Source organism: Camelus ferus, chromosome 22, assembly GCF_009834535.1.
Source record: "Camelus ferus isolate YT-003-E chromosome 22, BCGSAC_Cfer_1.0, whole genome shotgun sequence".
Classification (NCBI taxonomy): domain Eukaryota; kingdom Metazoa; phylum Chordata; class Mammalia; order Artiodactyla; family Camelidae; genus Camelus; species Camelus ferus.
In genome coordinates this window covers 9,464,940-9,477,775 of record NC_045717.1, presented here as the reverse complement: position 1 = coordinate 9,477,775, position 12,836 = coordinate 9,464,940, and the positions used below count along the sequence as shown (strand labels likewise).

The 12,836-nt window shown below is 49.3% G+C and overlaps 1 protein-coding gene and 1 long non-coding RNA gene across 8 annotated transcripts in view; one reads left to right on the top strand and one right to left on the bottom strand.

The window, feature by feature from the left end:
• TENM2 (teneurin transmembrane protein 2) overlaps positions 1 to 12,579 on the top strand; it is an 892,554-nt gene extending 879,975 nt beyond the window's left edge. For 6 of the 7 annotated variants that reach the window (XM_032465128.1, XM_032465131.1, XM_032465130.1 and 3 more), the window contains 2 exons: positions 8,710 to 8,840; positions 10,447 to 11,208. In XM_032465128.1, the coding sequence (XP_032321019.1) occupies positions 8,710 to 8,840; positions 10,447 to 11,208 (893 nt within the window). Of the gene's footprint in view, positions 1 to 8,709; positions 8,841 to 10,446 lie in introns of all 7 variants that reach the window. The other variant, XM_032465127.1, reaches the window with a different exon arrangement.
• Positions 1 to 12,836, bottom strand: part of LOC116658996 — a 35,942-nt gene that overhangs the window by 19,007 nt on the left and 4,099 nt on the right. The window lies entirely within an intron of this gene.

Below are 12,836 nucleotides of genomic sequence, written 5' to 3'. Positions count from 1 at the left end.
GGAACAGAAGCAGCAGCGACGTGGAGCACAGCACGGCCCTCCATGCCCCATGCTGAGAAACAGATGACCTTCAACATCACCTTGTGGCGATCTGTGCCTCACTGACAAGCTCCAGAGCCTTTGAAGCTGAACTCAGCCTTTCCCCACAACCAAAAGCAGCTGGTACCTTTGGAGTCTAGGAATTACGGCCAAGCTAGTTCCCTCCTGTTCTCCCCACTGCGCCTCATCAGGAGGCCCTGCCCAGCTCCTCTGCCAGGGCTTCCCCCCTTCCCCATGGCTTAGCATGATTTTTGTCCCCTAGTCCACTGCGGTTTCAAATTGAAGGACCTCTCAGGAAAACGCATACCCATATGTATATAATCTCCAATAATAAGGTCTATGAAGATAACTTTAAAAGGTAAGGGGTAGTGGGGGAGGGTGGAGCTCAGTGGTAGAGCACGCACAAGGTCCCGGGTTCAATCCCCAGCACCTCCATTAAAAAATAGTAACAATAAATAAACCTATTTACCTCACCCCCCCCCCAAAAAAAGATAAGGAATTAAACAGAGTGATGGTTAGTGTCTCCTTCATTTAGGGTGCTCACGGAGTTGGGGAGGTGGCATTTAAGCAGAGACCACTAAGAAGCGGGGAGGGAGAGGGAGACTGTTCCAGACAAAGGCAGCAATGTTAATGGGGAGGCAGTCCATGCCTGTCTTACCCAAAGGAGGCGAAGGCCCCAACCCCCAAGACTGTGCTTCCTAGAGCCTTGCTTGGCACTTGATCACTTGATACCTTAGGGGAGAACTGGCCAGAGGCAAATGAAAAGAAAGCCCTTAATGTGGGCTGAACAGACATCTACAGCTGCCAAGACCCAAACAAAACCATTCGCAGAATGCAGTCAACCTACCAACCCCCTCAGCAACTTTCCTGGTTCTCCTGAAAAGGCAAGAAAAAAAAATTAGCAGAGTTTTCTGAACAGCAAGATGGCTCTTCTCATTCCACTGCTTCATGGAGACTCAATAAATGGGCATCGAATCAGGTCCAACAAAACCGAATCCAGAAACCATTAGAAAGAGTCTAAAATAAAAGGTAGTGTTAGAGAAGCCCCAGGCAGAGGGCTGATGGTCTGCAGTCAAAGCAGGAATAAGGGTTCTGGGTGGAGAGAGCAGGACCAGGTGAGCCCACCCCCGCTGCCTGTTCATGATGAGCTGTCCCCTGGAGACTGCACCCCAGCGGAGAACGCCGCACCACCCCTAGCACGCCGACGCTGGCTAACCTGTAAACCCCATCTACATGAGTCTTTTTTTGGGGGGGAGGTGATTAACGAGGTTTTTATTTAGTTCTTTTTAACGGAGGTACTGGGGATTGAACCCAGGACCTCGTGCATGCTAGGCACGCGCTCCACTGCTGAGCTATGCCCTCCCCACTAAATGAGTCTTAATTTGCATCTTAGGAGAGGAACGGAGTGATTGAACTTGTTGCTCACAATTTAAGGGGAAGAAGTAATTAAGACATAGTCAGCCAGAACTCGACCAACAGAACCTTCTCTCTCTCTGGGGCTCAAAAGAATCTTTGCTGTTTGGGAACAGAGCTCTCTGAATGCAAAAGACAGCTCCTGAGGCTGGAGGGGGCTGTTTCCTCCTCCAAAATGCTGGCACAAAGGAGAGCCGCGCACAATAAAAACCTCTTAGGAGCTCAAATAAATTAAAACGAATCACACTTGGAACAGAGGTGTAGCTGCCAGGAGAGGTGAGGGAGGGCAAGGAGTGGATCCCTCTCCCGTTCACGGGCTCTAAGCATGCACCCTTTTTAAGAGTTATTGTTTACAGTGATATATTGATGGTTCGTGTATCTGTGATGAAGATATTAGAAGAAAGGATATGAAAGACAGACTGGGAGACAGGCCCCCTCGCCAACAACCTGCAGTGGCCTAGGCTTCTCCAGTGTCAGCATCCTGGGAAGCTCCTCGGTTCAGGGCAAGACCTGTGCTCTGGCTCAAGTCTGGCCTGTCTTCCCACCCGTCCCTTCTGCCGTTAGAACCTGAGTACGACTCCAGACACCAATTCTGCCCTTGCCGGTCACTGGCTGTGTGACGTGGATGAATGTCTTAACCTTTCTGAGCCTTACTGCCTTCACTGGCAACACTGTGCTGATCGCAAGGGGGTGAGCGTAGGAACGCATTCACTCACAAGCAGCTACAGGCTCGGAGCCGGGAGTGTGTAGGTGAGCAGTGAGGACACCACACCTGAGTAGCTCTCCAGGGTTTCCAGGGGCCTCCAGCTCGACCCCGGAACAGATCCCAGCCCCGCCCTGAGTGGCATTGCTCGGGCAAACCCGAACCCCTACATTTCCAGGGAAGCAAACCTCCTCGCTGTCACCCAGGATGACTCTGGCTCCCACCCTTCTCCCCGGCAGGTCCCACAAAGCCCAGGCACACGCGAGCACGAAGTCGGGTTCTGTGGGGTCCGGTTTCCCACCCTCTCCTGTGTCTTCACGTAGCGCCTCACCTGTGGGGCTGACAGTGACTTCCAGAGCGCGCGTGCTTCAGTGGCACACGCACGTGAAGGACACGGGGCGGGGGGGGGGATGAGCTGGGAGGAGGGGCCACGTCGCCAGCTCCTACCTCAAGGCCTCCCTCTTGACAGAGTGTTTAAGGAGCTGTCACCAGATAACACCAATTACTTTGAAAGGAGGAGGGGCGTCTGTGTGATGCCAGAAGTGCCTTTTGCAGAAATAGACAAGCAATATTCCAGAATAGGTTTAATTCAGAAAACAAGCCGTGACAGAAACTTTAAAAAAAACAAAACAAAACAGGTAGATGACATGAGCTATTACTGTTCATGGCAGCTGCCACTGAAATGTCTGGTCTCCAAGGCAGGGGCTTCGTAACATCGCCTCCTGGGTACTAGGGAGGGATCCCTACAGGGAACAGATCAGGATGGGGAGACTCTTCTAAGGGTGAAGACCTCGCCTGCATTTCTTGGGATTCCCTCCACACCCTCCACATCCCTGGTGAAAGATGGGGTGGTTTTATATGTTGTTCAGATGAGGTATTAAATAACATGGGAACAAAGGTGGGGAAAGTTAGTCTCTTTTCAGTGCTCTTTTTATCCTCCTCTGGATGCTGGCATGTATTTAACACCTCGTTAACACTTCTAACCTCCCTTTTTAATGGAGAGAGCAGGTCTAAGACTCCCTCAGTAGCAGGTAACAAAATCATGCTCCAATTTAATTGCATTGCTTTGTTTTAATTTTACAGTTATTTTCTGTTTGCTTTCAAGTGAGTCTGCTTTCTCATAAATGTAGTGACAAAGTTTTTTGTTTTGTTTTGTTTTGTTTAGTGGATTTACTTAAGTAGAAAAGGCAAAAAAAGTATTTTTAATTAAATAGTAAATACTGGTCCAGGTGATACCTAGATACGGCAAAACAATCAGGACTGGTGATCACAAAGGCTGACCATGAAGATCCAAAGTTTGGAAATCCACACTGCACAGCCTTCAGCACCTCCTTTGCACAGAGATGCTCCGTGGATATATACAATCCTTGCTGGACTAACGCCAGGCTTCTCTCTGCTTGATGCTGCCACACTTTTGAAGGCAATTTCAAATCTGTATTCTTAAATGACCTTTTTTTATTGAAATATAGTTGACTTACAATATTATATTAGTTCCAAGTATACAACATAGTGGCTCAGTACTTTTATAGATTATGCACCAAAGTTACTACAACACTACTGTGTTCCCTGTGTTGTATATTACATCCCTCTGACCTACTTCTTTTATAACCAGCAGTTATAACCTCTTCATCTCCTTCGCCTCTCTAGCCCATTCCTCCACCCTTCTCCCCTCTGGCAACCACATGTTTGCTCTCTGTCTCTGTGAATCTGTTTCTGTTTTGTTACATTTGTTCATTGGTTTTGCTTTTTAGATACCACATATAAGTAAAAACATACATAGTACTTCTCTTTCTCTGACTTTTTTCACTTAGCCTAACACCCTCCAGGTCCATCCATGTTGTAAAACATATTGCAGGGTTTCGTTCTTTTTTATAGCTGAGTCATATTCCATGACAGATGAATAGATAGATAGACAGACAGACACATCTTCTTTATTCATTCATCTGTCAGTGGACACTTCGGTTGCATCCATATTGTGGCTGTTGTAAATAATGCTGCAGTGAACACTAGGGTGCATATATTTTTTTCAAATTAGTGTTTTCTTTGAGTGGAATTGCTAGCTCACATGGCAGCTCTGTTTTTTGAGGACCTGTCCACACTGTTTGCCACAGTGGCTGCACCAGTTCACACTCCCATCAACAGGGCACAGGAGTTCCCTTTTCTCCACATCCTCACCAACATCTATTGTTTCTTGTCTTTTTGATGACAGCGATTCTGACAGGTGTGAGGTGGTATCTCACTGTGGTTTTGGTTTGCATTTCCCTTATGGTTATTAATGTTAAATGACTCTTCAACGGGCCATCACTAATACGTGCAGTTGCCAAGTCATTCAAGGAGCTAGTCTGGACCCAAGACCAGTGCATGCGCCATGGATCCCAGAGTCCCTCCCACGAGGGGGTTTGTCCCAGCCTGTATGCTCAACAGCACAGTCAACACTAAATCCCTCACAGCAGTCCCAGGGCAGGAGGGAGGCAGACCTCACTCAGCCCCTTCAGAAGCACGTTCTCAGGCAGATACAGGTAGTTCTCTGTCACTCACACTGCTCACGGGAGCGTTTGCCCCATCTGTTCAATGTTTGTTCATTCATCCATTCCACGGATGCTTACTGAGCACCTATTTTATGCCAGGCCTGCCTCGGGAGACATCAGTGAATAAAACAGGTTTTTTAACTCCCTGTCCTGGCGGAGCTTACATTCTCAGTGAGGGAGACAGACAACAAACAGTAAATACAATAAACACCCAGATGAGACAGCATGTAAGAGAGTGGCCACTGCCCTGGGGGTGGGGGTGGGGGGCTGAGGGGAGGAAGGGGACTCGGGATTGTGGGGCTGGGGACGGGTGGGGTTTAAACTTGGTGACTGAGGTGGGCCTTGTGGGAGAGACAACATCTGAATACAACTTGAAAAAGGGAAAAGAGTGAGAGAGTCAGAAGATCCCTTTAGGGAAGTGCACTCCAGGCAGAGGGGTGGCCGGTGGCAAGGCCCCCGAGGTGAGTGTGCACCTGACATGTTTGAGGAACAGCACAGAGGCTGGAGCTGGGTGAGCGAGAGAGGGCAGGAGAGGGTGAGGTCAGAGCGATCACGGCAAGGGTCCTTGCAGACCATGAGGACTCAGACTTTCTCACTGAGAGAAATGGGGGTCCCTGGGGTGTGCTAAGCGGACGCATGGCAGGGTCTGGCCCGTGTCTCTAGGCTTATTCCAGCCACTGGGCTGACGAAGTGTGCAGAGCACAGAGGTCAAGGGGGAGGCCGGTCAGAAGTCCAGGCAAGAGGTGACACGCCAGGGTGGAGCTGGTGGGCGTGGTGGGGGAGGTGGGGCAAGTGGCGAGAAGCCGACACACACTCTGGTCTATTTTAAAAGTAAAAGTAAAAAAAAAATTAAATAAATAAACATAAGAAAATAAACGTAAAGGATTTAACCATATGACCCAGCAATTCCACACCTAGGGATATATGCAAGAGAAATGAAAGCAGATTTTCAAAATCAATCTGTACATGAAAGTCCCTAATAGCGTCATTCATAATAGTGAAAAAAAAAGTGTAAACCCCAAATATCCATTAACTGATGAGTTAACAAAATGCCGTATATCCAAATAGGAGAATATTATTCAGCCATAAAAAGGAATGAAATACTGACACAGACTACAACATGGATGGACCTTGAAAACATTACGCTGAGAGAAGGAAGCCAGAAGCCAGATACAAAAGGCCACATCGTGGATGAGGTCATTTATAGGAAATGTCCAGAACAGGCATATCCACAGAGACAGAAAGCAGTGGTGGCTGTCAGGGACCGAGGGAAAGGGGAACGCAGAATGACTGCCAGTGGGTACGAGGTTTCTCTAGGGGGTGACAAACGTGTTCTGGAATTTGAGAGAAAGGACGGTTGTCCAACACTGGGAATGTACTGGAAGCCACTGAATTGGACTCTTTAAAATGTTTAAAATGATTAAGTTTATATTATGTGAGCCTTACTTTAATTTTTTTTAAGTATTTTTTTCTGGTGGGAGGGGTAATTAGGTTTATTTTATTATTATTTTTTTTTAATGGAGGTACTGGGGATTGAACCCAGGACCTCCTGCATGCTAAGCACACACTCTACCACTGAGCTATATACCCTCCTCCCCTAAAAAGTAGCATATTTACTGATGGTTTAGACATGGAGAGTGAGAAAAAAAAGCCAAGGATGGTAGCTGGAAGGATGGAGTTGCCCTAACCCGGGATGGAAAAGATTGGGTGGAACAGGTGTGAGGAGGAAGATGAGGAGTTCAACTCTAGTTTGGAGAGAAGTTTGAAGTGTAGTTAGGTATGTTTGTTTGGAGCCTAGGGAGAGGTCCTGGACGGAGATACCGACTTTGGAGTCGGCACCAGCATGTAAATGGTATTTAGGGCCCTGAGGCTGGATACGGTCACCATGTTTGTAACAGCAGGTAGAGTGGAGAGGAAGTTCACAGACTGAGTCTAGGATATCCTGACATTAAGATCAGGGAGATGAGGAGGAACCAAAGAGGGACAAGGAGTGGCCACTAAGGTACGAGAGGGACAACAGGAGACTGTCATGTTCAGAAAGCCAAGAAAAAGAGAGAGGGGCAGGAGCGTTCAGTTGGTCAGATACTTCTGACAGGTCAAATGAGATGAGGACCACAGCCAACATTGGACTTAGCAACATGGAGGTCATCTGTGGCCTTGATGAGAGTTGTTTTCATGAGCACTTGGGAGCAAAGCCTGGTTCAGAAGAGAATGGGAGAATTTGAGTATAGAGAATTATTGTGAGTTTGAGAAGTTCTTGTAAAGGGGATGAGAAAAGGGTGATGGCTAAAGGGAGAAGTAGGAACAAGGGAGGAATTTTTAAGGTGGACATTCAGTTGCGTGTTTGTAAGCTGATGGGGCTGATCCATTAGAAGAGGGAGTAAACTGATGGGGGGCGGGGGTTGCTGGAGTGACATCCTTGAGTGGGCAAAAATGAACGTGACCTAGTGCAGGTTTGATTTGAAAGCTCATCTAGAGTAACGAGGGGAAGGAGGCGGGGAGTATGGGTGCCGATGGTGGTAAATATGATGAGAGTTTAGGGGAAGTCCCCTCTGGCTTCACCAGTTTTCTTAGAAGAGGAAACAAGGTGAGCTGCTACAGTGAAGCAGGGAAAGCAGGTGTGGGAGGTTTTAGGAGAGATGAGAAGAGGCAGAATCACCCAGGAGAATGGGGCAAGGACTGAACGGAGGACGGGACAAGTCGGATTGCAGGGCAGTGGGAAGGCACAACTGGGATTGTGGCTGGGAATTTAAAGAGACGCCAGTCGGCACGGTTACATTCATGTCTGCTGCCCCCTTGGGCCGCACAAGGACAAACACAGAAAGGCAGAGCCTTCTCTGATTTAACCAAAATTGTGGTTTCGGCAAGGAAGTGTGCTGAAGTGAGAAAAGGGCAAGGCTCTGAGAACAGACATGAGGGAATGAGTCTAATGATCGACCGCGGGATGTGCGCTAGGAAAGAGCAGAAGCGAGACCAAGATGCTGAGGGACAGAAAAGAAGCTTAGGGTAGGTTGAAGGTCCGAGATCAGGGAACATGGGTGTCAGGTGACAAAAGGGGAGTGAACTAGAAAGAGTCCAGGCGCTGGTCAGAGGGTGACGTACAGGAAATGATTATCACGGGGGATCCAAATGATTGGTGATGACAAAGGTCCAGAGGATGAGCAGGAGAGTTAGTGGGGGAAGGATCATCAAAAACCTAAGAGGCGGGGATGCTGGAAGGATCAACGGCTTGGATAATGAAATCGCTAAGAAGGAATTCAGGAAAAGAGGTGGTGAGAGTAACAGTGGGGCCCACTCAGTCTGGACCCCTAGCAGAGAAGGGCCGTCTTACTCTGAGCACCTAGGGCTCTCTCTTGACCTCTCCTTGAAGAGCAGGCACCTGAGAAAAAAGCATCTCAGGAGACAGACGACTCTCTGCACTCCACACGCTCAGGGAACCCCGCTTCCGAAACAAGCCGGCCTCCTGCAGCTGGCCCTGCCCAGGGGTCTTGCACGGACTTCACCATCATCACGTCGAGCCCAGCACTGGGTCTTGTGCTTCTAAGCACACTGACTGGCCTTCAATACTTGCCAAATGAAGTTCACGTTTATTGAGCAACCCACGTGCCAGGCACTACGATAAGCCCTCTACATGGATTTTCTCCTTCAATCCTCACGACAACCCAGTAAAGTTGGTACAGTTATTATCCCAATTCATTGCTGAGAAACCCGAGGCTGAGAGAGGGGCAGGAACTTGCCCAAGGTCACACAGCGCGGGGACTTGAACGTCGATCTCTCTTACTCCAGCACTGTCCTAAATTACCACGTGGGGGGTATCAACTGACCACGTCCAGAAGGATGTCTGCTTCCTAGAATCCATGTAAAGCAGCCCTGGGTCCCGACCAGGAGAACTTCACAGGCCCTCGCCTCCCCCTCCTGCTGGACCCTATACCCATCCGCCCGTTTTATTTTGTTCTCTCTCCAAGGTCCTCTGTGGCTTTCCACCCCTCATGATCTCAGAACTCTTTATTTTTGTTTCCACCATAGATGTGAAAAGCTGGCTTGTGATGTTTGGATTTCAGCTTAGCAACATAATTCCTGGCTTTCCAAGAGCCAAAATGTATTTCGTGCCTCCTCCCTATGAATTGTCAGAGAGTCAAGCAAGTGAGAACGGACAGGTAAGTGGAGGTTCCTGCTGAGAATCCCGAAGATGGTTATCATTCCCGCTGGCAAACAGAACCGTGTGGGAGCCGAGGGCGCGTCAGTAGCGGAGGAAAACACTGGAGCTGGGTATAAAAGGGGCATGAAACATGGTGACTTCACATAAAAGTGAGTCCGTGCTGTCGCCTGTCTGGCACAGCACATATTTCTTCCCAGCCTCAATTATTACCTTAACTGTGGCATCATTATCTGTTCAGTAATATACCCTTGAGTCGCTCCTTGGTTAACAACAGCACAGAGAAGTCCAGTAGCAACCTACCATCTGCACTGACTCCAAGATCATAACCCTTTTGGCTTTTATGGGACTAATAAAATGGTGGTTTGCAGTCTCTGTCCCATTAAAGAACATTTTTATGCTTCACATAAAACCTCAGCGTTTTATGGCCCAAATGTGCACAGATTGAGTTTTCAGAACATAATTTGTGCTTGGGTGTCTCAGTAACGACTGAGAGGCGGTCAGTTTCAATTTGGGTGCAGCTGAGACCTCGGCCACAGTTGGACATCGCGGCTTAGATACTCCCCGCTGCGGAACCCACGCTCGGCCCAGTGAAAGTCCGCAAGGTCTCAGCTGCTCTGAGTAATTGTCCAGGCTGTGTAACTAGACTAGAGAGAGGCCAGGAAGAGCTTCTGGGTAATTGAGAACAGCGCTCTCCCAGCTCTGCCCCTTGGGGACCAGTCAGTGGATGAATAGCCATCATTTTGCTCATTTATCTAAGTGCCGTTGCCTCCCAAGCACAGCCTCTTCCATTATCCCAGCCTGTCCCCCAACCACCAATTGAGATGAGTTGTAATTTGTGAGTAGAGAACTCAAGGCCAAGGAGATAATGGGGATTTCATCACTCTGCAGAAGCAGGGCTAGGATCCAGAGCAAATGACTCAGAAAGCCCAGGGACAGTCCCCCTGGCCCACCAAGCCAGCGTCTCTTAGTCTGGTGCTTCCCAGACATTAATATGCACACAAGCCGCCTCGAGTGCCTGTTGAAATGCAGCTTCTGACTCAGTAGGTCAAGAGTGAGGCCAGAGATTCCGCTTTTCTAACGGGACAGGGGCCCGGGGACTCCCCAGCTGCTAGCCGTACTCTAAGGAGCAAGGTCCTGACCCCAGGAAGTTAATGAACATCCAGGGCACTGGACGCAAAGACACGCAGGTCCCAGCAGCGGGGTACACAGCTGCTCAGGTAGACGCCCTGCCCTCCAGGTCAAGGTGTTCCTGGCTCTGAAGTGGGTAAGGCAACTGCCGAACCGTCAGCAGGCAGAGTGGCTTTTCTGCAGCAGCGGAGAGGCGGGGTAAGAGGGGAGGCCTGGGTGCAGTTGCCGGCCAGGTGGTGAACCTCCCCACCATCTTCTTCGGTGAGTGGCACGGTTACGAGGTGGACAGGCCACACCCTCAGAGCACTGGAAAACCAGCCAGCCTGCCCCAGCTCCCAAGGGAGGGTGATCCCCGCTCCCATCCCGACAGACACAAGACTCATTCTGGCAGGAGCACCCAAGCCTTCCTCCTCCTGAGCCTTTGTCACTGAGCCGCCCTGCCCCCTCCTCAGCTCTCTGTTTTCTTCTGCCCGCAGCTCATTACAGGTGTCCAGCAGACAACCGAGAGGCATAACCAGGCCTTCATGGCTCTCGAAGGGCAGGTCATTTCCAAAAAGCTCCATGCCAGCATCCGAGAGAAAGCGGGCCACTGGTTCGCCACCACCACGCCCATCATCGGCAAAGGCATCATGTTCGCCATCAAAGAAGGGCGGGTGACCACCGGCGTGTCCAGCATCGCCAGCGAGGACAGCCGCAAGGTGGCCTCCGTGCTGAACAACGCCTACTACCTGGACAAGATGCACTACACCATCGAGGGCAAGGACACCCACTACTTTGTGAAGATCGGCTCGGCCGACGGCGACCTGGTCACGCTGGGCACCACCATCGGCCGCAAGGTGCTAGAGAGCGGGGTGAATGTGACCGTGTCGCAGCCCACGCTGCTGGTCAACGGCAGGACTCGAAGGTTCACCAACATCGAGTTCCAGTACTCCACGCTCCTGCTGAGCGTCCGCTACGGCCTCACCCCCGACACCCTGGACGAAGAGAAGGCCCGCGTCCTGGACCAGGCCAGGCAGAGGGCCCTGGGCACTGCCTGGGCCAAGGAGCAGCAGAAAGCCAGGGACGGCAGAGAGGGCAGCCGCCTGTGGACGGAGGGCGAGAAGCAGCAGCTCCTGAGCGCGGGCCGCGTGCAAGGGTACGAGGGCTATTACGTGCTCCCGGTGGAGCAGTACCCCGAGCTGGCAGACAGTAGCAGCAACATCCAGTTTTTAAGACAGAACGAGATGGGAAAGAGGTAACAAAATAACCTGCTGCCATTCCTCATCCGGATGGCTCAGCGGGAGTGACTGTTATCTCCTCTCCTAAGGAGATGAAGACCTACCAGGGGCACTAAGGCCGGGCTGCTTTAGGATACCCAAGTGGCAAGAAAGCTCATATTTTTTGAGTTCAAATGCTACTGCCCACGCGAGAAGTCCCACCTCCTGAAGTAGACTCAAGCCCGGCCGCGAATTCCTGAGGAAAACAGAACACACGAATGAACGGACACACGGCAAGGTTCCAAGTTCCCCTAAGATATGACCCACTTGTTCTGGGTCTTCACGGCAAAGAGACGCGACGTGTCCAAAAAAAGGAACAGAAGAACACAACACACACACACACACAACACACACACACAGAAAACAAAAACAAACACACCGACCGAAAAACAAAGACATGAAGACAAGACGGCCTCATGCTCTATTACCTCACTCATTCACACGTGAGCGACGCACAGACATCCATCCGTGAGGGCCAGCGTCACCGGACCAGCTGAGAACAGATTCAGACTGCCTGTTGGACAAAAATTACAGACGTTTTCCTTTCAACAAATACAGGTGCATTTAAACCACGACTTTGGGGGTGATTTGTGTGTAGCGACTGGGGTGGGGGGGGATAAAAGTGAAAGAGTGAGCACTGGAAATACTTTTTAAAGAAAAAAAATATATAGAAAAACACGAGGGAAAAAAAAAAAGAAGGAAATTCATATCGAAAATCAAGTGAAATAATACCGTTCAGCACTTAACTCTCAGGTCCCAATTTAGTCTCGGCCTGAGCTAATTTATTTGAGCGCAAGAGTGTAAAATTTAATTCCAATGGTGGCTATACTCACTACAGATCAATTTCATACTCTTTTGTCTTTGAAGATTCCATTGTGGACAGTAATACGCAATTACAGGGTGTAGTCTGTTTAGATTCTGTAGTTTGTGGGTATCAGTTGCAGTAGAGGTGTGGCATTGTGACACTCTTTTGCTAACGGGCACCACTTCAGATCACCCTGTACATACATAAGCCTCAAGGCACAATCACTGTTTGAGATTTTAAATTATTAGTGTGTTTGTTTGGTCCAGAAACTGAGACAATCACATGACAGTCACCACGAGGAGAGAGAATAAAAAAAATTTTAAAAACCCACAAAAACAACAAAAAAAGTTTAAAAAAAGAACAAAAAAATGTCTAATAAGAACTTTGGTACAGGAACTTTTTTGTAATATACATGTATGAATTGTTCATCGAGTTTTTATATTAATTTTAATTTGCTGCTAAGCAAAGACTAGGGACAGGCAAAGATAATTTATGGCAAAGTGTTTAAATTGTTTATACATAAATAAAGTCTCTAAAACTCCTGTGGACACTGGTCTTCTGTGGAAATGCTTTGAGGTGAGGGCAAAGTCAAAGTTTCGGGAGAAAGGGGGACCTGTCAGGACGCACAGGCAGAGACGGAGTTTTGAACGTCTGGAGGAGATTTTGTCAGAGGCAGCTCCTGTTCCCTGAACTGCTGTACATTCTAGACTGATCACTGCCTCCATCTGCAGCCCCCGCTGTGCACGGAGCAGAGGTGGGAAGAAGCGGGGCAGGGGGGACCTGGGGTCATGAGGACCCTCAGACC